The sequence below is a fragment of the Gorilla gorilla genome, chromosome 10, assembly GCF_029281585.2.
Source record: "Gorilla gorilla gorilla isolate KB3781 chromosome 10, NHGRI_mGorGor1-v2.1_pri, whole genome shotgun sequence".
Lineage (NCBI taxonomy): Eukaryota > Metazoa > Chordata > Mammalia > Primates > Hominidae > Gorilla > Gorilla gorilla.
This window is the reverse complement of record NC_073234.2, coordinates 122,162,079-122,187,199: the sequence shown is the minus strand read 5'-3', so window position 1 is coordinate 122,187,199 and position 25,121 is coordinate 122,162,079. Positions and strand designations below refer to the sequence as shown.

The following is a 25,121-nucleotide window of genomic DNA, read 5'->3' as shown; positions in this document are numbered from 1 at the left end:
TTAGAGAAAATACATGATTTGAAAAAAGAAATATTAGTCCTTCGCTTATAACTCCAATCACACTATTGTAACAGTATATTGTAACGTTATAATTATATAATGAACCTATGCTTATATCATTATAATCTATTGTAATATAAAAGAACAGTTTAAAAAACAGAAAAGAAAATATCCACAGTAATAACTATTCAGGTGGCTGCCATTTATCTCCTTGTCACCATTTTTTCTTTGTATGGTTTTTATCAGTTTTACGTGGCTGTGATCATACTGTATGCATACTTTTGCACTGTATCCTGCTTTTTCAGTGAACAACATGAGCTGTGCTTGGGATTCTACTTTATAGCTAAAATAATATAGAACACAAAACCAAACAGTATGTACAAGTCACAGGAATTCTGGCCTCCACTCACTCACCAAGTTCTTTTCATTCAGTTAACAAGCATTTATTATAGGTGCCTATTTTGCTGAAAATATAAAGTAAGCTAGAGTTCTTGTCCTCAAAGAGCTTGCAATCTCAACTTGACAATTACCTTACGGCTTCACAGAAATATGGTCTGTGTGAATTTGAAGGTAATAAAATATGCTTGATATTTGGCTACTTTTAACTTCACTCTTTTGAGGAAAATTACTATATACACAAAGATTTATCTCAGACAACTGAAATTTTCCACATTTGATAAGGCTGTATTCTTATATGTGAAAGAGCTGGAAATCTTTTAATCATTTTATGATATGTCTCTTCCAAAACTTATTGCAATTAGTACTCTTTATTGGTTTTGAGGTCAGTTTTGTTTTAAAGCTTTTTGTTTAAGAGCTTTCATTTCCTCAACATGTGAATTTTCAGATTATTCATTATATCCTCCCCCCCAATCCTACATATTTGCATGACATATTTGTTTATGTGCTGGTAGATAATCACAGCCTACCAATTTAGGTACAGAATATAAAGCAAATGCTTCAATAAACACAGGTGCTTATATCTAAGTATACAATGATCCACATGCACCTGGAACTATTTGCATTACATGCACAAACATTAGCCGTTGTATCTGACTTTACTTCTCTAGAAAAATGCAAGCACTTCTAGTTGCTAATTTCCTTTGCTATCTTCCAACTTAAATCTAGTTACCTAAATGGTTTCTCAAGGTATAAAATGAGAGAAAACAAGGTACTGGATCATAATTTCAAGCCTTCTGAAATATACCTCAATGGTAATAAGAGGGAGCTATTGAGCAGTGAGCAGTGAAGGAGCTGCACATAATAGATAATCTGCTGTCTATGTGAGGCTGAACCACTAACTAGTGGTGTGAGTGTTAGCAAGCTGTCATTCATATGAGCCTCAGTTTCCTTATTCATAAGATAGGAATGGTGATATTCTTACCATACTTACAGCACTACCGGTAAGAAGCAAATCTTTGTAAAACTGCAAAACACTATATAAGTGTCAGGAATTAGGTCTAAAGATCATTAATTTATAATTATCTCCTAAAAAGCACAGTATAATCAAGTTTTTTTTTTTAAAGGGCACCGTTCCCTTACACTTACTTCTAAGTTGTCACAAAGATTTTTCATATAAGAGGGGTTAGTGTTTTTCAAAGAGATAGCAATGTAGTTTACCAAAAAATGTCCCGCTGTTACTAAGTAGTTGCTGGCATAGAGCTCCAAAAACACCTTTAGGAAAGAGAACGAGGGGAGTGATATGGTTTGGCTGTGTCCCCACCCAAATCTCATCTTGAATTGTACTCCCATAATTCCCACATGTTGTGGGAGGCACCTGCTGAGAGATAATTTGAATCATGGGGGCGGTTTCCCCCATACTGTTCTTGTGGTAATGAATTAGTCTCATGAAAGCTGATGGGTTTATCTCATTCTCTCTTGCCACCACCATGTAAGAAGTACCTTTCGCCTCCCACCATAATTTTGAGGCCTCCCCAGCCATGTGGAATTTTAAGTCCAATTAAACTGCTTTTTCTTCCCAGTCTCGGGTATGTCTTTATTAGCAGTGTGAAAATGGACTAGTATGTTAAGTTGGTACCAGTAGAGCGGGGTGTTGCTGAAAAGATACCCGAAAATGTGGAAGCAACTTTGGAACTAGGTATCAGGCAGAGGTTGGAACAGTTTGGAGGGCTCAGAAGACAGGACAATGTGGGAAAGTTTGGAACCTCCTAGAGACTTGTTGAATGGCTTTGACAAAAATGCTGATAGTGATAAGAACAATAAGGTCCAGGATGAGGTGGTCTCAGATGGAGATGAGGAACTTGTTGGAAGTGGAGCAAAGGTGACTCTTGTCATGTTTTAGCAAAGGGACTGGTGGCATTTTGCCCCTGCCCTAGAGATCTGTGGAACTTTGAACTTGAGAGAGATGATTTAGGATATCTGGCAGAAGAAATTTCTAAGCAGCAACACATTCAAGAGGTGACTTGGGTGCTGTTAAAAGCATTCCACTTTAAAAGGGAAACAGCATAAAAATTCAGAAACTTTGCAGCTTGACAATGCAGTAGAAAAGAAAAACCCATTTTCTGAGGAGAAATTCAAGCTGGTTGCAGAAATTGTGAAAGTAATGAGGAGCCAAATGTTAATCCCCAAGAAAATGGGGAAAACGTCTCCAGGGCATGTCATAGGTCTTAATGCAGCCCCTCCCATTACAGACCCGGAAGCCTAGGAGGGAAAAATGGTTTAATGGGCCGGGCCCAGTGTCCCTGGCTGTGTGCAGCCTAGGGACTTGGTGCCCTGAGTCCCAGATGCTCCAGCCATTGCTAAAAGGGCCCAAGGGACAGCTCAGCCCATGGTTTCAGGGGGTACAAGCCCTAAACCTTGGCAGCTTCCATGTGGTGTTGAGCCTGTGGGTGCACAGAAGTCAAGAATTGAGGTTTGGGATCCTCCACCTATATTTCAGAAGATGTACAGAAAGGCCTGGATGCCCAGGCAAAAGTTTGCTGCAGGGGCGGGGCCCTCATGGAGAACCTCTGCTAGGGCAGTGCAGAAGGGAAATGTGGCTTCAGAGCCCCCACACGGAGTCCCTACTGGGGCACTGCCTAGTAGAGCTGTGAGAAGAGGGCCACCATCCTCCAAACCCCAGAATGGTAGATCACTGACAGCTTGCACCCTGCACCTGGAAGAGCCGCAGACACTGAACACCAGCCTGTGAAAGCAGCCAGGTGTGGAGCTATACCCTGCAAAGCCACAGGCGTGGAGCTGCCCAAGACTATGGGAACCTACCTCTTGAATCACCGTGACCTAGATGTGAGACATGAAGTCAAAGGAGATCATTTTGGAGCTTTAAAATTTTACTGCCCTGCTGGATTTCAGACTTGCATGGGCCCTGTAACCCCTTTGTTTTGGTCAATTTCTCCCATTTGGAATGGCTGTATTTACCCAATGCCTGTACCCCCACTGTATCTAGGAAGTAACTAGCTTGCTTTTGATTTTACAGGCTCATAGGCGGAAGGGATTTGCCTTGTCTCAGATGAGACTTTGGACTGTGGACTTTTGGGTTAACGCTGAAATGAGTTAAGACTTTGGGGGACTGTTGGAAAGGCATAATTGGTTTTGAAATGTGAGAACATGAGATTTGGAGGGGCCAGAGGCAGAACGATATGGTTTGGCTCTGTGTCCTCACCCAAACCTCATCTTGAATTGTACTCCCATAATTCCCACGTACTGTGGGAGGAGCATGGTGGGAGATAATTTGAATCATGGGGCAGTTTCCCCCACACTGTTCTCGTGGTAGTGAATAAGTCTCACAAGATCTGATGGGTTTATCGGGGGTTTCCACTTTTGCATCTTCCTCATTTTTCTCTCTTGCCACCGCCATGCAAGCAGTGCCTTTCACCTCCCACCATGATTCTGAGGCCTCCCCAGCCACGTGCAATTCTAAGTCCAATTAAACCTCTTTTTCTTCCCAGTCTCAGGTATGTCTTTATCAGCAGTGTGAAAACGAATATAGGGAGCAAACGAATTGGGCAGTAATGTGACTTCCTTTTATTTTCTGAGTAGGCTTAAGGTACAGAAATGCCTATATTCTATATGTCTCTCCATTAAGAACTTGAAAAGCTTATTAAGGTATAGATCCTTCTGAGCTGTCCAATAGTTCTGATGTCTAAGTCTAAAAAGAGCCTTAGGCATGAAAGAGTCACAGATGGTTTTAACCCCTAGAGACTTCACAGAAATGAATTTGTTTGTCGATGTTTTCCCATTAATGAAGATTACCTGGCTAGGTCCCTAATGACATTTGTTTATAACAGACTTCCCAGGAAGCAGAAACCTACACACTATAACTGGTAATAAGCACTATAGAGTAGTTACTCTCTTCAGAAATCTAAAACTCAGAAAAAGACAGTACTTTGAAAATGTTAGTTTTTTTCTACTACCCTATTGGAAATAAACACATTTTATTAATAACTGTGAAAGAAATTTCTCCCTTTCACCTGAAATTTATATGGGGTAGGAGACTCTGTCTTAATACGCTTGTTTTTACCAGTAAAAGCACTACCAAAGACTCTAATGTCAGATTTCTAAGGCACCATGAATCTATGGATATAGTATGGATCTTCCAATGAAATTAAATAAATAGCAGCTGGCTTCCTAGCCTGAATACTTATCATGAGTTTGTCAAACATGTTCTTTTTAACACCTTGCTTTTTTTTTTTCACTCTCTCATTAGCACATACAGTGAATCTCTTTCTACTACATCATAATATTCCATAATGTAAATGAGCCATAGTTTCTTCAAACACTCCTTAAATGCTGGACACTTGTTTCCAATCTTTTGCTATTATGTACAATGTTTCAGTGAATAACTTTGCTTACTTGGGGTTCAATCTATCTGCAGAATAGATTTCTAAAAGAGACACTTCTTGGTGAAAGAGTAAAACGTATCTGTAATTTTGGTAGACACTGCCAGTTTCTTCCCCATAGGGATTGTGCCATTTTGCACTCCCATCAGATATATGAGTATTTATTTCCTGAAGACCATCTATAAAAATACACATTGGGGCCAGGCGCGGTGGCTCACGCCTGTAATCCCAACACTTTGGGAGGCCGAGATGGGCAGATCACGAGCTCAGGAGATTGAGACCATCCTGGCTAACACGGTGAAACCCCATCTCTACTAAAAATACTAAAAATTAGCTGGGCGTGGTTGCGGGCACCTGTAGTCCCAGCTACTTGGGAGGCTGAGGCAGGAGAATGGCATGAACCTGGGAGGCGGAGCTTGCAGTGAGCTGAGATGGCGCCACTGCACTCCAGCCTGGGCGAAACAGCAAGACTCCATCTCAAAAAAAAAAAAAAAAAAAAATACACATTGGGCCGAATGTGGTGGCTCACACCTGTGATCCTACGCCTGTAGGAGGTCAAAGCGGGAAGATCCCTTGAGGCCAGCCTGAGCAACAGAGTGAGAGCCCGTCTCTACAAAAAATCTAAAAATTAGCTGGGCATGGTGGCACATACCTGGGCATGGTAGCCAGTATTCCTGGCTACTCAGGAGCCTAGGGCGGGAGGATCACTTAAGCCCAGGAGTGTTACAGGGGACTATAATCATGCCACTGCACTCCAGCATGGGCAACAAAACAAGATTCTGTTTCTAAATAATTTATATACTTTATACACACACACACACACACACACAGAGAGAGAGAGAGAGAGAGAGAGAGAGAGAGAGAGAGAGAGAGACATAGAATACACATGCCTGGAGCTCACCTCCCAAATTCTCACTCAGTAGATAAGAGGTTGGGCCTGAGCAGGGCTACTTTGAAAAAGCTCTCTGAAGAGCATATCCCTAGTTTAGAATCCCTGTTCTAAAAAGGTATTCTAGTCTTGGTTACATTGTTCAAATCCAAAAGAAAGTCAGAGTTAAACCTTTAATCTACAAAATTTATATTCCATGGTCACTCATCCAATAAATACTTTTTGAGTGCCTATTATGTGCTGGGCACTCCAAACGTCAAGTGTATAAAGATACCAGTGGCTAACATCAACAGATATATAATTAAGAAACAAGGCATAAATATTAATTTAGAGATTTATATAGAGTATTATGAGAATATTGAAGAGGTACTTCACCTTAACTGGAATGTCAGAGGAGGCTTGCTGAAGGAGGTGCCCCTGAGGTGAGTAGGGATTCACCAGGTGAGAAAAAGAAGAGGTGTACAAGAGGGAGAGAGCACTCTAGGTAGAAAACAATATATTGCAAAAGTAGTAAGCAAGAAACAGAAGGGATGTGGATGTGTGCATAACTGGAAACATTTTCTATTTCTAAAACACAAAATACAAGTAGGCATATATCAGATCACTGAGCACCCAGCATGTCATGTTAAGAAGCTTGAAGTTTATTCTGTAGGTAAAGAAAGTCAATGAAGGGATAGATGAAGTGTTTTAAGGCTAAGGATGACATGGTCAGATTGCTATTTTGGATTTATGGATGTCAATCTACTAGAAAAGCATGTAACTGGAAAATGAAGGAACAGTCAGGAAACTGATGCAGTAATCAGATGTAGGCCTGAATTAGAGCAGAGGTTAAGGAGAAAATGGATGGAAGAAATCTGAAAAGGTAAAATGAGCAGGACACTGATATTAGGTATGGGGATACAGGTGAATGGAGGAATGATTTCAAGGCACTGTCAACCCACTACTAGCAAAATACTGGATTTAAGCTATGTTTCTAGCAGCAGTGATAGATTTACACTGATTCAGTCATACTCTCTTGTTTGGTTCTGGCATTTGTATAGCCAGGGATAGATGTACGGAGTACAGCAAGACACAAAGGCAGGGCCAGGCATGGTAGCTCACACCTGTAATCCCAGCACTTTGGGAGGTTAAGGCAGGAGGGATCACTTAAGGCCAGAAGTTCAACAGACCAGCATGGGCAACATGATGAGACCCTGTCTCTACAAAAAAATTTTAAAATGGGCATGCTGGTGTGTGCCTGTAGCTCTAGCTACTGGGAGGCTGAGGCAGGAGGACTGCCTGAGCCCAGGAGTCTGGGGTTACAGTGAGCCACTGCACTCCAACCTGGGTGATAGAGCGAGACCTTGTCTCAAGCTAAGTTTTGTAATATTAGCAATGGATTTTGGGCAACCTGGAGTCTTGCCACTAAACAGTCAGTCTTTGGGAGTGAGTAGATCTGGGGAGAGACTCCTCTGAATCCCTCCCACTCCCCTGATTTATACAAGTGTTAATAGTCCTGTGAGGACAAAGGAGGAAAGAGTTACATGTAACCCAAACTAAACCTAACCTAACCTTTCTTCTCAGGGTTCCTAAAAAACAAAATGAAGGGAAACAAGAAACCAATCAATAACTATCAGATGAAAACATGACCACTGCTTAGAAAGTCCATGAATGCAATACACACACACATAAACATTCACAGAGTAACACCAAGGCTTACCTTTCTCTTATCTTCATCTGTTGATTCAAATTTGAAAGTAGCCCTATGCTGAGGGGGAAAAAAGGGAAACAATGTCATTTTAAATACATGTATTTTTTAATTTTGGCTACGTTTAATAGCATCTAAAATAATGTCCCTGTAAAAAATGTTGCCTCCCCGTATCTCAATATTCTTATTAAAGTAAGGGAGACAGGCATGTAAACAAATAGTTATAAAGCAGTGTGAAAAGACTACAGCAGATATATATACAAAGGAGCACAGCAAACCAAGCCACTAACTGCCCAGGAAAATCCGGAACCGCTTTCACAGAATACAGAGCATTTGTGTTGGATCGTGAGGGATAAACAGGAGTTTGCCAGAGGCAAATGGAATGCATTCCAGGAACAAAAACAAAGGCTCGAATGTGTGAAACTATATGATATATTTGTGAAATAAGCAACTCTGTGAGACTGGAACACAGGACATATGTTTGGGGTGGGGCATGGAGGAAGATGAGAATGGAAAAGTAGACTGGACAGTGATTTGGAAGGGCCTTCCGATGCTGCTGAGTTTATACTTTCTTTTTCATATGCAATAAGAAATCATCAGAGAACTGTGGATAGGAAAGACTTGATGGTTTGATATTTCAGAAAAGTAATTCAATAAGAATAAGAGTTTAAATCATGGTGGCTCCACCACTTACTAGCTGTGACCTTGAGCAAGTAAACTCTCTGGAGCTGAGTTTCTCATCTGAAAACAGGGTGTACCTAGTTCATAGAGAGACTGTGACAGTTAAAAAAAAGCTAAGGCACGTATATAAAGCACAATCTCAGTGCTGGCAAGTAGCAATACTCAGTAAATATTAGGGATATAATGATGATGATGCCAATGATTATGAGGAAAAAATAACTGGAAAGGCAGAGAGTGTCATGACTCTTCTGCAATGATTGGCAATACTATATTTTCTACTCTGTAGCTGAAGTAGAGGGGAATAGAAGACAGAATAAGTTGGCTTGCCCATGATCACAGAAAGAACAATGGTACCCCAAAAATAGAGCAGAGAATTCCTCATTCTCCTCTGAAGTTTTATTCAGGACAACCAAGTGCTCTTAAGAATTCTAAGCCTTTCTATTAAAAAACAAAAATCTCCACCAAAAATCTCTCCGCTTTTTCTTTTTTCTTTCTCTCATTAGCCACACTGACAAATATTTACTGGCAACCCACCAGGAGTGAAGTACACTGAGTACTAAAGATATCATCATCACAGGTGGTTCTGTGTTGACATCTTTGTAGAAGCAGCAATTTTTTAAAGAAGATAGAGAAATGTTGGCAGAAAAGAAGTTCTGAATGTAAGAAATGATCAGAGGGAAGACTCAGAGGTAGGAGAGAGTGGCCATTTGAGGGAGGGAGGCTGCCTCGAATACAGATGCAAAACAATTAAAAGGAATGAACTCAGGTGGTAAGGGCATGGATTTTAAAATTTACACCTGAATTGGCAAATAGGTGACAGGCAACCAGGGGAAGACGACGACGGAGGTGTGACCAGCATTCTGGTAGAACATTTTGGGCAGTTGCTCACAGGCCAGATTAAAGGAAAGCAAGACTAAGGACATAATGCCCTGTGAGGAATGGACATCAATAATCCAGGCATGATACTCCTGGTGGCAGTATAAACTGACATAAACCTTAAAAGAGAAAGTGATTTGGCAACAACACATATTAGAAGACATAAAAATATTCATATTCTTTGACCCAGAACTCCTACTCCTAGGAATTTATCCTACTGATCTAGAAGGAGAGAATAATTATATGTGTATCACTGCAGTGTCATCCAATATAGTGGAAGAAAAAAAGCGAGAACTGGAATAACCAACAGGAGACTGACGGAATGTTATGCATGTGACAGTATTCTATTATACATAGTATATTCACCTGACAAAATATTATGTAGCAATTTTTTAAAAAGAAGACTCGGTATATTGTTTTCATAATAAAAAAACTTTTTAAATAGATAATGAATAAAGAACAAGAAAAAGAAAGGAGGAGGAGAGGAAAGAAAGATTGTAAATCTGAGGGCTATACTTAGAAATGTATAGACCTGAGGTTTAGTGAAAATTAACATTAGACTTAAAAGTGCCAGATATCAGGTTAAAGTTGTAAACTAAAGCTCCATGAAGTTTCAATACAAATGAAAATAATCGCACTAAGAAACCAAGAAAGCCTATTTTTTTGCCATTATATGTAAAATGCTAATTCCATAAATTATCTGGAATAAATGTACCTACTTGTTAATATAATGTTTCTTCTAAACTTTTTTTTGGCATTAATGGTAAGGGGAAAGAAAAATAAATTGTCTTTTGGAAAGACACTCAGTAAGTTATAAGTGTCTTTTAAACAGTTCCTCTGTAGAATTAATCTTTTAAGGTGGGAATTCAGAATAGTACCAAGGTCTAATTATTCTGTTGCTCTTAATTAGAAAATATAATGGTCTGTGAGGCACTACAAATTGAATCTGGAATGCGCCAATCTATTCAGAAGCTCAAACCTCTAAGAGTGTTTGGATCCAATAGATGTTGGCTTCTATAAACCTGGGTTCTTTTATCCAACTTAGATCATACTTAACTTATTCAGTACCCCTATCTTTATTCTCTCCCCTTTTTAAGGCTGAAATGGGGAAAAAGAGAACAAGCATTTCCAGCTGTACGTGTATTTCTAGAACTGTTAGCCAACAGTCAGCCATCTCACCTTCTTTACATGTTTAATTTCCAGAGAAACAGGAGCAAAAAATCAAATATAAAGAGTTAAATTGGCCGGGCATGGTGGCTCACACCTGTAATCCTAACACTTTGGGGGGCTGAGGTGGACAGATGGCTTGAGACCAGCCAGGGCAACACGATAAAACCCCATTTAAAAAAAAAAGAGTTAAACCATTGTTCAATTTAGAGATCAAGCAAGCTAACAGCTCAGTGACTCACCAGACTATTATGAGGACTCTCACTGCAGGTTTCATACTCCATGAATAAGCTCTAAAAAGCTCAGGATCAGGAGTCAGACAACCTTGAGTTTGAGTCCAGTCTTACTGCTTACTAAAAGTGTAAACTTGGTCAAGTTATTCAACTTTACTACCTATCAAATTTTCCTTATTTTTTATAAGCATGGCACCTTGCACACAGTAGTGTTCAATGGCCACTACTGTTATTGTTGAATAACCTATGGTGTGGCATCTGGCCAAATATTGACCTATTAGAGAGCTAGGAATAATTTCATAGATTTCTAAAGATACACTCAAACAGCACTACTACAAGGGAATAAACCTAATTGGGTGGTGTATGTTGTGCTGTTTCATGAACACAGATTGCTTCTACAACTAAAAATCAGAAACAAATTATATAACATAATCTGGACATAAGAACAAAGTTTAACAAAGGAACAGCCCACTAAACATGCTTCTCTGCAAGAACCCACAGAGTGAACTCAAAGAGTCAGAGCCCAACTTCCAAAGTAGAAAACAAAAAGTCCTCTTACACGGTCCTGGATATTTACATACTCTATTCAAATGCAGAGGCTATATTTATAGAACTGTCCCAATATCAGGTTTCTATGAATCAGGTTCTTCTAGCACATGAATGAAGACCTCAGTGCCAGCAGTCTTGTTTTCTTCTCCTAAGAGGACTACTACTAGAGACCTACCTATCTGTCTGTATCTTAAATACCTTTCATTTGGCCAGAAACTTGCCATACTTCAAAACTGGAATCCTGCTGGAATTTGCTATGTATGGGGTAGTCATATGTCCAGGTGGCCTGCAGGGCCACCAAGCCACCTCTCCGGTTATCATCATGGTTGATGAGTCATCTATTAAACGAGGGGGTTGGGCCCTATTATCTTTGAGGCTCCTCTAACATAAATATCCTGCGATGTAAAGAATCATGATACTACTCCATACCTCAGGGCCCTTAGTCACAGTTTGTTGTTGATAATCATGATAATGATGGCAACTAATCTCTCTACTAAATGTATTAGAGAAGTCCTGAGGGCTGGGCACTGTGCCTCATGCCTGTAATCTCAGCACTTTGTGAGGCTGAGGCCCAGAAGTTCAAGACCAGCCTAGGCAACATGGTGAGACCCCCAACTCTACACACACACACAAAAAAAAAAAAAAAAAAAAAAGAACAGGCCCGTGGGGGAGCAAGAGCTTGAACAGTCTAGACTGGAATGATACATACTTCCCCAAATTAACAGTTCATTCTATAACTAAAGTTGAGGTGATTAGGACCCAACAGTAGCCAAAGGATTCTGTATCTGTGGATTCAACCAACAATGGCTTGAAAATATCTGAAAAAAAAAAAAAAAAAAAAAAAAAATTTTTTTGTGTGTCTGTGTTGAACAAGTGCAGGCTTTTTTTTTTTCTTGGCATTATTCCCTAAATAATACAGTACAACTATTTGTATACCATTCACATTGTATTACGTATTATAAGTAATCTAGAGATTATTCAAAGTATATAGGAGAGGCCAGGCATAGTGGCTCATGCCTGTAATCACAGCACTTTGGGAGGCCCAGGTGAGTGGATCACTTGAGGTCAGGAGTTCACGACCAGCCCGGCCAACATGGTGAAATCCTGTCTCCACTAAAAATACAAAAATTAGCCAGGCATGGTGGCACACATCTCTAGTCCCAGCTACTCAGGAAGCTGAGGCAGGAGAATCGCTTGAACCTGGGAGGCGGAGGCTGCAGTTAGCTGACATCAAGCCACTGCACTCCAGCCTGGGCGGCAGAATGAGACTCTGTCTCAAAAAAAAAAAAAAAAACAATGTATATAGGAGGATATGCCCAGCCAGGCTCAGTGGCTCACACCTATAATCCCAGCACTTTGGGAGGCCGAGGCAGGCAGATCACCTGAGGTCGGGAATTTGAGACCAGCCTGACCAACATGGTGAAACCCCGTCTCTACTAAAGATACAAAATTAGCCGCGCATGGTGATGCATGCCTGTAATCCCAGCTTCTCAGGAGGCTGAAGCAGGAGAATCATTCGAACCCAGGAGGCAGAGGTTATGATAAGCCGAGATCGCGCCATTGCACTCCAGCCTGGGCAACAAGAGCAAAACTCCATCTCAAAAAAATGGACGGTGTGCCCAGATTATATGCAAATACTATGGTGTTTTCTATCAGGGACTAAAGCATTCGAAGATTTTGGTATCCACAGATTCTGGTATCCACAGGAGATCCTGGAAGCAATCCCCTTTGGATATTGAGGAATAACCGTAGTATACCACTCCTGAAAAAGAAACTTTTTCTGTGCTCAAAAACACAGAAGAGACAGGGTAAAGGTAACATAGCCCTGCAAAAAGATCCCTGGATATGGAATCTGAAGACCAGGTCTGCCATTTCTTAGCTATGTGACCTTGAGCCTGTATATAGAATACTTCCATCTCCCTCATAAGTTTTAATATAAGAGGATTAATATAAGAGGAATTAATATAAGATGACATACGAAATGTGAAAATGCTTGGGATAATACATAGTACATAGCAGGCACTCAATAAATGTTAACAGGTGAATTGAGAGGAGAGAAAAACAACTGCTCCTCCCATTAAACAAACAAACAAAAAAACTTGCCTATGCTGAGACCTATGCTGTGTTATGCCCTTGACAAACAGACAAGTTTCATTCTTTCTGGGATAGATAGATATTTCCTCTCTCCAAGATAACAAAGGTCAGTGAATGAAGCAAGAAGGCTTGGAAATGAGAATCTATATAACACAGTAGAAATTAGATGTTTCCCGGAGCCCGACAGGTATCTCTAAAAGCGGTACAAGGTACAATTTTGCTACCCATTAGAAAAAGAAGGGGAAGAATGGAGCATATTCCCAAATTTTAATATTGTGCTATCCCAACTCATGCCACATTTAATTTTTTTGTTCAAAGCTAACAGTTATGGGGTGCCTCCTCAGTGGCAGGCACCGTTCTGTGTGCTTTACACATGTAACTCATTTAATCCTGACAACAAACCTATGATATAGTTACTATTATTATCTCCATTTGGCAGATGAGGAAACTAAGCCACAGCAAAGTTAAGTAACTTGTTTAGGGTCACACAAGCCATTAAGTTGAGGATCATAGCCAGGCTGGCTACAGAACCTGTGATCTGGCCACACCTCTTAGGTACCCTGGTCATTATAACTGTAACTTACTGAGTGCTTCCTAGGTGCATTGTGCCCCGTGTTGGCCTTATATTTCATTTAATGTAATCCTCACAATAATTTAAGAGAATGGTGATATTATCCCTATTTTACAGGTAAGGCAACTGAGACTCACAGGCTTAATATAATTTATCCATAGTCATAAAGCTAATAAATGGCAGAGTTGGGATTTGAACCAAGTTTATCTGATGTCAAATCCCACCACCTTTCTACTACACTTGACTGCCTCCTTTCAAGGACTAGCTTTATTAGAGGTATAAGGTAGCATAAAGAACCTCTCCACTACTCTCCCAAATAATGAACCGGTCTCTCTCTCTCTACAGCATTCATTTTTCTGTTGGACTCCTCAATGCCCTATAATCACCTCATAATCCAAACATTTCTCAAATCCATTTTTCCAGATAAGGAAACTGAAGTATATGGTACCCAACTATTTTTTTCAGGGTTCCAAATTCCATATACCATAGAGCTGGGCAATTTAATTCCACCTCCCCATTCTTACTGCCTGAACCACTATGATCATACATTCACTTCCTATTCATCTGCTCTCAAAATCTCTCCCTTTGAGGGGCAAAACCTCACTGCAATATGATGCTCAGCCATTTTCTTTGTATTATAATCAGCCCTACTATACTGGCCCTACTACAGTCAGTATTAAATATGAGAGCTTTCTCGCCAGGCACAGTACCTTAACACCTATAATCCCAGCACTTTGGGAGGCGAAGGTGAGTGGACTGCTTGAGCCCAGCAGTTTGAGAGCAGCCTGGGCAACACAGTGAGACCCCATCTCTACAAAACATGAATTTAAAAAGTTAGCCCAGTGCTGTTGCACGCACCTGTAGTATCAGCTACTTGGGAGGGTCGGCGGGGGGAGGAGATGGAGGCTGCAGTGAGCCATGATTGCACCAGTGCACTCCAGCCTGGGTGACAGATACAGACCCTGTCTCCGAAAAAGAAGAAGGGAGCGCTTTCTTCTGAAAGAGCTAACTGACCCAGTTCACATCTAGTCAGAGCACTCTCAGGCTTGATCCCAAAATTACAAGTGTTTGGGAATCTTTTGAAACACTTCAGATACCACCTTAAGCAAGACACACCATGCAAAACAACCTTAAAAACATTCCCAATACAAAAGGGGAGCTGGAGATGTTCAGGATTTAAGCTCTGACAGCACCTGGCCAGGAGTGGTAAGTAGATACCAATCTGGAGGGAGATCAATGAGAAGAGATAAATTGGAGGAAGCAAATCTGGAGTCTAATTAGTTTAGTCATAAAGGGAAGGAGAAATATTAAAGAACGTGATTATATCCAGTTGAAGGTTTTTCCTCCTTCCTCCCCTACAGAAACAAATTCCTATTTATTGCTGGGTATCTGGCATATAGTAAGTGCTAAATAAACATTAGTTGATTCAACAAATGGCCAAGTTCTCTTTGCATTTCTTGCTTCTGAAAATCAGTTTGAAGCTGCCTTATATCTTTTCTGGAAAGCAGTTAATAAATCGGGTTAAATCATAATCTCCACAATATGTACAACTATGCATTGAATGAGTTATTCCTAAATTAGGCAGACATGTTCAACAATAAAGCGTATCAGAAAGTGAAGGAGCTAAGATATGAATAGATAGAACCTATGAATCTTCCCAGGGAAAGCAACACAGTACGGCAGAAAGAGCGCTGGACTTGGAGTTGGACAACCTGAATTCAAATCTCAGCTCTATCTCTCAGTGGCTGTGTGGACTTGGGACCACATTATCATTCTAAATTTTATCATTTGTGAATTGGGGAATACCATCACTCTCCTCCCAGGGTTGTTGGGAAGATTAAACGGGAATTCAGCCACCAGTATGCCATTTCTGCCCCGGGTGGAAAAGATTCAAAAATAAGACACAAATTGTCAGTAATACAAAGTGGATGGATGCAGTGGTGGACACAAAGCAAACACTGAAGGGGAGATGATGTACGGGGGCAAAAGAAAGAAAAACATTAACAGCTAGGTTGTGACTTGGTGTTGGGTGTGTTTTCACAGAAGGGAGTCGCCAGTCATTCCTATAAAGCAGTCTTCTAAACCAAAGGATAAAGGTGTGGTAGGCTATCTTTTGAAGTGAGCATGTAAAATTCCTGGAAGGAAAAGTAATGAAGAGCTAACGGTTCTTGGAAAGAGGTTCTGAGAAGTGACTGGGATTTATAACAAGATACTCTTTTACGCAGAGTTGTAAAGTGGAAAGAACTAAACTGGAATACCAGCTCCAAGTATGACCTTGGGCAAGTTACTTAACCAATCTAGAGTCTCAATTGCAAAATGCAGATAATACCTCACAGGATTGCTGTAAGATTAAATGAGATAATGGATAGAAAAGCTGTTAATGCGATACAAATAACAGGTATCATTAGGAGTTACATTCTCCACCCACTTACAACATTATATGTCCATGACCTTGGGCGTGATTTCAGCTCTTTGCACCTCGGTTTCCTCATCTATAAAATGGGGAGGATGATACCATCTACCCTATAAACACTCTGAGGATCAAAGGAGACCATAGATGAGACATCAATGCCTTGAAAACCGTACAGTGCTAAAGGTATAGAAACTGCCATCGTTGCTGATACATTTGATGCATGTCAAGGGCCGTGTCTATGCAGGGAAGCACGTATTTTTATGCTATACAGGTGAGGAAGCCTCTCACGCATTTATGCATCCAGGAGTGGGGCACGGGGCACAGATGCACATCTACGGATTCCGGGGGTGTGACTTGCACGCTTGAGAGGAGGACCGGAGGTCAAGCTGCTGGGCCAGGAATCAGAGGAGTGGGCGCTACAGTGGGGGTAGTGGGATGCAGGATGCATGGATGGAAAAGTCTGGGGGCACAAACACGCATGCCCAAGCCGGAAACGTTTTCGGGGGAGAGCAATGCGCATCCCCGGAATGAGGGGGGTGGGGAAGGATGCGATGTGCAAGCACGGAGGGCGGCCCGGGGGTGCGATACCGCACGCCCGGGGCCAGGACTCTTTACCTTGTCGCTGTAATCCCTCAGGACCCGCTCGATAGCCCCTGCTTCGCCGGCCCGGACGATGTAGAGGGCGCGCTCCTCATCCATGGCCGCAGGTGCGGGGGAGCCGCGGCCGCTCTGCGCGCCCAAGCCGCTGCCTCCAGGTAAACGCCTCGCGCCCCCGCTCGCTCCTTCCCAGCTTCCTTCCTTCCCTCTTTCCCTCCCTCCCTCCTGCCTCCAACCCGCCAGCCTCCGCCCGGGCCGGCCCGACGTCACCGCCCCTCAACTTTCACCCCGCGACGTCACCGCTCCCCCAGCAACCGGCGCCTCACGGCCGCCCCCGACAAGGCCCAGGACTCGGTCGAGGCCTGGCTAGCGGACCGAGGCGGAGTCAGGCCCAAGGCCCTGCTTGCTCTCCTGCCGCTCCCTCCCTCGGAGAACTGTCCAGTCTTTTAAGGGGGCTTTCACAGACTGAACCGTTCTTCTTTCCTGACCCTCCTCTATGAATCATTCTCAAAGGACGAGAGCAACCCGGCTCTTCCCCGCCCATCTATGAACCAGCCGCTAAATGGACTGCAATTCCCTGCATGCAATGGGGCTATCCCGCTCTTCCATCTAATTTACTGGCGTGCCGAATGGCATGCTGGGATTAGTAGTCATCCAGCCGGAAAGACTTCCCGCCAAGGGCATGCTGGGAACTGTGGTACCGCGAGGGCCGGAAACGGGAGTCTGGCGGCCGCCTGAGGTCAGCGGCGGGGAGACCGTTAGAGGGAGGGTCTAAGCGTCTGCTTCGGTTTTGTTCCTTATGTCGCTGACTGTCCTGCTCCAGTCTCGGCTGGCTGGGCTGGCTGGACTGGCCGACGGTCGCAGAAACTGCCATCCCTTGGTGGGAACTGTCAAGCACGGTTTAATTCCCTTTTCTCATTTAGCGGTTTCGGTCTCGGGAATTCCTTCCACCCTTATTTGCGTTCTTGTTATGTACTCAGCTACAGTAATGTGGGAAATAATCGAAGGCAGTTATCTGGATAAAACAGGACTCGGCAATTTTCTGCCTTAATACTAATCTCTAGCATGCATCTCGTGCCACCGGGGCTCCAGACTCTCTTAGGTAATTTCCCTATATCCTCTAATTCTCCCAACGCAAATTTTTGTGGAAATAAAAAGGAACCCGAATAGTTTCAGTAATTTATCCTAAGTCACACGGCCAGAGAATGGGAAAGTCGAGGTTTGAAACCAGGCCTTTCCCCCCGAAGCGGGCGCTCTACGACCTCCAGGAACTGTAATAATACCGATACAGTAGCGGTGGTGGTGATGACAAAGGTTCCCATTGCCCCGGTGGTAATTACGTGTCAGGCACTCTGTTAATACTTCACCTGTGTTAGCTCAATCAATTTCATACACATTCATTCAACAAATATTTGAGAGCCTGTGCTGTGCCCAGGTGCTGTTAAATGCAGTGTGGATACAGTGGGCCCAAAGTGAAGTCCCTGCCTTCATGGAGCTTCCATTGTAGTGAGCACCCATATGAGTTATTCTCATTTTAAGATGAGGAAACTGAGTCTTAGAGAGGTTAGTTGGTTAATTTATCAAAATTGCAGATTTTTTGAAACAGAATTTGAACTCAGAGCCTGTGCTCTTTCTGCTCTCCCAAGCTTTTTTTTTTTGATGGAAAGTGGATGAATTCTCCAAGTAATTTCAAGTTTTCCATTCCAAGCAGCCTTTACCCATAATCATCCTTGATGTCTTCCCTACCAGTCTCTCCCGCTTGAGCTGCGCTGAAGAGGAACTAGAGGGGGCAAAAGTTTATTTATCTAATGATTGAATTTCTTCTATGCTGTGGTAGATATTCTGCTAGATACTGGGAATTCGGAAATAAGAACGAACATGGGACCTGAGTTTATGGAGCTTTTGGTCTTTCTGTATATTATACTTTCCATGCAGCAAACATTTATTGAGCATATTTGTTGAGTCAGGCATTGGGGTAGGTGCTCTGTAATAAATTAAGTCAGAAAGATTTTAATTCCTCTCTCCGAAAAGCACATTTTAGTAAGGTCATGGAATAGTTAGCTAATTTTCTAAGCTAATAGTAACATCTTGCAATTGTTTTTAACAGTTTACAGAACTTTTTAATACTTCTAATCTCAATGGATCATTGGGGAAGGTATTGTTCCCACTTTATAGATAAGAAAACAGGGTCAGATGAGTTAAGTAACAAGAACTGGGACAAAAACTGAGAGCTGTTAACAAAGTATTTGGGTGCCTGCTCTGTGTCCAGTACAGAATTAAGTGCTTTGGGGGTATCCATATATTTATTTTTGGAGCAAGGGTCTCCCAGAGACGATATTAAACGAGCACAAAGTATCTTATTTCCGTAGAGATGTTTCTCTTTAGCATTCTTTTAGAAGGTCTCTGACATTTCAGACACATGTCTTTGAAATGTCTGTTTGCCAGAAATAGGCTATGTTTTTAGTCTCCAACTCTGTACTTCTAAAAAGAGATTTAAAAAATGTAAAACCAGATGAATTAATGACTTGGGAAGTTGTACTTTAGTAATTTTAATTAAATGTTCGTATTCTGATTTTATAACTCAAAGGGATCTTTGACTCTAATTCAAGTCATCTTTTGACCACTGACGAGACTCTGGTTCCAGAAAAATTAAGTGGCTTGTCCAAGGTCAATAGCAGACTCTGGGAATGGAGCCTAGACTAGCTGAGTCCTAGGTCACTACATCACTTTACCTCCTTGAATATTAGTTACGGGATACTTTCAGGGACTAGAGACTCTAGTCCTGTTCTGACTTCACTTCCTGGTGATGCTTGAGTGGCATGATAGCAAGGAATTAATATTTAGAGCCTTGGTAATCAAAGCAACAAATATTTTTTCACAAGTCGTTGCTCTTAGAAACAGTAATATAGTAATGCTATATATATCTATGGATAGAGATTTTAAATTCTTAAAATATCTCCACGTAGATTATTTGATTTAATCCTTACTATATCTGAAATTGCAAGGTCAATAAGAGGCACTATTTTTTACAGAGAAAAGGGAAGTTCAGAGTATTGATTAGCTGGCTCATAAGCAAAGAAGTTTGCTAATAAGTGGTATAGTTAAGGGCTAGAAGCACCCTGGGCTCTGATAACATAAAATATTATGGACTTTCAGGTTAGGGCCAATGAAAAAGCCTGCAAATAGATACTAGTCATTTATTTTGGACTTTGATATATCCTGCTGTGGCATTTCCTCTTGCCATGACAATGGGCTAGTTGGAATGTGCCAAACTGAAGGTCTTTAATGAGTACCTGGTGCTAACAGCTTTTAAAATTCAACTGTTGTAATATTTTGAATACATTTTCTTTAGGAGAAAGCAGAATTTAAAGCCTTGGCAGTTTGGTCTATTAGCTACAGCTCCAGAACTGGAGTTCAGAGAATTCCACTAATTCAAGATATGACTTGTCACTCAGCAACCACCACCTCACTATGTGAGGCCACTCACTCAGCCTTTCTTGAGGTTTAGAAATTTAGAACTGAAATAATAGCTGGATTGTCCCACAGTGTCCTTAGCTGTTAAACTAAGGGATTGATCCAGATATTATTTCAGTTCTAAATTTTTCAGTTCTAAAATTTTGTGATTCTCGGAAAAACAAAAACACCTTTAAATATGCTAATTCTTTAGAAAAACCTATTATGAAGAGTGGGGATGTGAAAATCAATATGTGCAAATCAAATATCAATATGATATATGCAAATCATTCCTTGGGCATACCTCCAAAGATTCTGATTCAGTTGATCTGTGGTGAAATCTGGATACTGGTAGTTTTAAAAGCTTCTCAGTTGATTTGAATAAACAGCTAGTATTGAGAACCACTGGATCAATATTTTGATAGAGTATCTACCACTGAACTGGTTTTTTGATAGACCCCCAAACTCATGTGCATGTAACTCATTAGTCTTTGAGAAATAACCTGACAATATGAAAGTTATTTTTTTGGCCGGGCACGGTGGCTCATGCCTGTAATCCCAGCACTTTGGAAGGTCAAGGCGGGTGGATCACCTGAGGTCAGAAGTTCAAGACCAGCCTGACCAACATGGAGAAACCCCATCTCTACTAAAAAAAATACAAAATTAGCTGAGTTTGGTGGTGCATGCCTATAATCCCAGCTACTCGGGAGGCTGAGGCAGGAGAATCGCTTGAACCCGGGAGGCGGAGGTTGCAGTGAGCCGAGATCGTATCATTGCACTCCAGCCTGGGCAACAAGAGCGAAACTCCGTCTCAAAAAAAAAAACAGAAAGGAAGTTATTTTTATTTCATTTTTTACCAAGAATGCAGTCTCAGCTGGGTGCGGTGGCTCATGCCTGTAATCCAAGCACTTCAGGAGGCCAAGGCAGGCGGATCTCTTGAAGTCAGGAGTTTGAGACCAGCCTGGCCAACATGGTGAATCCCCATCTCTACTAAAAATACAAAAATTAGCTGGGCGTGGTGGTGCATGCCTGTAATCCCAGCTACTTGGGAGGCTGAGGCAGGAGAATCTCTTGAACCCGGAAGGCAGAAGTCGCAGTGAGCCAAGATCGTGCCATTGCTCTTCAGCCAAGGTGACAGAACAAGACTCTGTCTCAAAAAAAAAAAAAAAAGGAAAAGAAAAAAAAAAGAATGCAGTCTCCCTTTGATAGCAAAGTTACTTAACATAGTTTGATCTTTTAACACATATGTAGTGCTCACTGGAGCACAGCATTGTCTTAGATACCATAAAAATTTTTTAAATTTTTCTTATATCCTTTGGGGATATAAGAAACAACCAAACAATAAAGTAATCTTTTTTACTGATAGGAAAAAACAAATTGAACATAGTACTGTGTAAATCAAAGCAAGATAAACGTTAATGGGAAGGATAGTAGTCAGAGTAGCCTTCTTGAAGGAGGTGATCTATAAAGAGGGATGGTGGAGAGAGCGTAGAGGGCTCCAAAACGGGGAAATGCCGTGAGAAAAGGTCAGGAGGCCAAAATTAATGAGATTCTTGTTGAGAAATGATACCAACTTGGTTGAACTTGAAAGCCAGCAATGGCGATTTCTTAGAGGTCAGTTTGGTCAGTGGGAAAGGAAAAGTTACGTATGAGAGATGTTTCATAATCAATGATGACTCTGTAACCAGCCAGTCCAACTTCGACTTACAACATGTTGCATTCCTGAAAACGTTACCTTACAATGCTGTAGGACATAAAATTAAATAGAATTGGGAGACAGGAAGGGAGAGTCTGTTGCTGACTGTCTTCAGATCTTTATGCACATTATTTTATCTCTATCTCATAAAATTAGAGTCGGACTAGATTACTTCAAAGGTTTTTTTTCCAACTCTTAAAAATTTACTTGATTCAGCCTTTCAGCACCTTTATGAGGTTCCTCAGTAATATTCACTGTATTCTGATTGCTTAAATTGAGTCCATGCCGTTAGTCCTAGGCAGATGTCCCTCTAGTTGTTTAATATTGATTGACTACCCACAGTGGGACTCTTAGATTAAGCACACAAAATGGGCTCTGCCCTTTAGGAGTTTTTATTTACCCAAGAGCAGGAATGTGGGTCAGACCTATTTGCATCTCGCTGACTTGGAATCCCATCCAAACACCTCTTGGGAAAACCCAGCGCTTTGGGTGGCAATGTTGTAATGTGGTGAAAGAACCCGGACTGAGAATTGGAAAACCTGGTTTTTAGCCCTGACTCACTGTGTGAGTCTCAGAAGCTGATCATTTGTCAAATTCCTTGAAACCCTTCTGGCAATCAATTTTTTGTATCTAACAGGAAAACCCGAAGCTGAAAGACTCTAGTTTGAATTTTAACTCTGGGTGTACAGGGATAAATCACTTGCCGTCTTTGAGCACCGATTTTTCTCAACTGTAATGAGCATAATTATACCTACTTTGCAGTCAGTTGGAAGGGTTAAAAGAGATGGCTGTCAAAGTGGCCAGCAAGGGGGACCTGGCATGGAGTAGCCACTAAAATGTTAGCTGAACTGGAATGAAAAATGCAACCTTCCTTAGAAAGATGTGAAGATTCAGGGCTAAACATCTTGCTGTTCCTATGGATGCACAAATGCATGAGTTTTGTTGTTGCTGCTGTTGTTTTTAACAACAGCAAAGTGATTCCATTGCGCTGCTTTGGTCTTTAGACTTCAAAGTTAACATTTTAACACTGACATGCTGTAAGACAGTTTTCGGGTAGTGACTGTTATGTGTATGTGTGTGTAAATAGGAATCTAAAACACTCTTTCAGTACCCCCTTCCCATATCAATGCCTTTGCAATTAAGTTTATTGAGATTCACATGTCAGAGGAAATATATTCTCACAACCTTTCTTCCCACCACCTCCTTTTGCAGTAAGGCATTAATTTACTTACCAACATTTGATTAAACTCTTAAGGTTCAACCCTAGGAGGAGGTGGCGGTGGACAAAGGATTATTGTCATTCATCATCAACACATTTTAGTCTTCCCCTCGAGTTGCCTATGAAGGATTAGCATTTCCCTGAAAGGAGGAGGACAGAATAAATTGCGTCTACCGCCAAAGAACTGCCAGCTCCTTTCAGCTGGGGGCACATACCGGGAGCTTTTCCCATATTAGTCAGCTTTATCTCAACTTTTGGGCAGTGCCTACATCTGAATTTCATGGGTTTCAGGGTCAGTCAAAACAGAATTGTAGGGCTGTTGAGGTCAGAGGCCACCTCTGTCAAAGGGTAGTGACCTTAACAGCAAGAGGTAGCCAGTCTCCTCCGTGCTCCCTCCTCCCCCACCCCAGTGACTTCATTCCAGTGAATGCTTGGCTCATTGCACGCCCCCCTGCAGAGCTTTTTTTTTCGACCTGGTAATAAAAATCCTCTGTGACCTGGTATTTTTTTTCATTATTATTGATTTTCTTTTATTCCTGTTTCTCTATAGAATAACCAAATCTCAGTCATAGATAATGCACTGGTTTGTTTGTACGTTGGGAAATGACAGAGGGAAAGGTAGTCTGCTATTTATTTACAGTGAGCAGAATGCCACCTCTGGTTTAGGGGAAGATCTGGTGCCCAGCTTAGAAACTGCCTGCAGTTTGTGAGCACAGAAATTTTCCAGAACTTCTGAAACTCTCTTCCACCCCAGTAGGTTCTATTACCACAGTCAAGGTTGATTTTTAAAACTGCAAAACTGCTTAGGAGAGGGGAATGGAAGTTGGGATAGGGGTGGGAAGCTGGGAAGAAAAGTAGGAAGGAGGAAGAGTGTGCTTTAGTAGAAAAAGCACAGACAGGCTCTGGAGTAGTATTTCTTTTATTGTGTTTTAAAAATTAATATATAGAGAGAGACGGAGTCTCACTATGTTGCCATGGTCTTAAACTCCTGGCCTCAAGTGATCTTTCCACCTTGGCCTCCCAAAGTGCTGTGATTGTAGGTCTGAGCCACTGTGCCTGGAGTAATTTTCAGATCCCAGCTCTGCCACTTAAACTGTAACCTTCAGCAAGGCATTAAGCTGCTCATAGTCTCCATTTCTTCACCTGTAAACAGAAGCGATTATGCCACTGGTATTGCAGGGAACTTGTGAGAAGCAGACATGGTGAGTCTAATGTGCCTGATACAGAGAAGACTCCAATAAATGGGAGACTCCGTGGATTAAGGCAGATCTATTTCAGAAATGTGCCCCTGAGTGTGAGGTGAGGAGGAAAGAGTGTTGCAGACTTCTCATTTAAAGATCATCCTTCTGCCTCAACTATATTTTGGTTCTTAAGACATCTTGCAGTTTATTGTTTCTGAGAGGTGTAGCATATGCCAAGACATTCTAGATACTGTCCCTCACGGGCACAGTTTGATAGTTCCTTAAGAATTCACTCTTTTAAACTTCACTCAGAGGCTTTTCTTTTCTAGGAGGTGACTTATAAATACCAAATATCAGCACTTCAGCTCTTTCTGAGTCTGATTCTCTTACCCCTGCTGTCACGGTCAGACCTCATTATTTTTCATAATAGATTTTAAACAGCTGGTTTTAGCTCTTGAGGCATTTATGATGAGAAAGGGAGGCATATAACTGGGGAGTCCTATTTCTCCCGCCCACCAATTCTCTTCACCCACACTCCTTTCCTAGCAACAGCTCTTTCTTCATCTCTTGTGGCCCACGTCTTCCGTCCCACCTACACCAGCAGCAGCAAAATATGGGGGTGAGAGGGCGGCGGCGGGGTTGGGGGAGGTTGAGACACAGGAGGGGGATTGGGGGAAGAGCTTCAGGGAGGAGGCTGGTGAAGCACAAAAGGTTCTGACCTCCTTGGAACAAGAGGAAGCCCCAAGCACTGTGTCCAAGCTGGCTTAGCTTGGGAGGCTGCCAAGGAACTGAAGCAGAGAAGTTCCAGGTTAGAAGGGCAGGCAGCAAAGTGGTAGGGAGGTGTGGGTGGCTGAAGGGCGAACAGAACAGCGCAGTTTAGGGAAAGGTTTGTCAGCTAAGGGAAAACTATGCATAGTGTAGGTTATTGTGGAGTGTCACTACTTGCACAGAGCATGGTTCTCCACTCTGGACAGACAACACTGCAAGAGAGAAACTTGGGCCACATGTTCAGGGAATAG

The 25,121-nt window shown here is 41.8% G+C and overlaps 1 protein-coding gene across 11 annotated transcripts in view; it reads right to left on the bottom strand.

Annotated features, from left to right (window-relative positions):
- The window catches only part of RIC8B (RIC8 guanine nucleotide exchange factor B), a 107,433-nt gene extending 90,292 nt beyond the window's left edge, over positions 1 to 17,141 (bottom strand). For 7 of the 11 annotated variants that reach the window (XR_004071939.3, XR_004071940.3, XR_008670575.2 and 4 more), the window contains exons 1-2: positions 16,572 to 16,774; positions 7,385 to 7,432 (exon numbers count right to left, since the gene is read on the bottom strand). Coding sequence is in view for 7 of the 11 variants with exons in the window: in XM_063694279.1 (XP_063550349.1) it covers positions 7,385 to 7,432; positions 16,572 to 16,655 (132 nt within the window). In the remaining 4 variants the exon portion in view is untranslated. Of the gene's footprint in view, positions 1 to 7,384; positions 7,433 to 15,975; positions 16,112 to 16,571 lie in introns of those variants that run through there. The other 4 variants (XM_055358947.2, XM_055358948.2, XM_019038903.3 and 1 more) reach the window with 3 other exon arrangements.
- Positions 17,142 to 25,121: the final 7,980 nt, after the last annotated feature.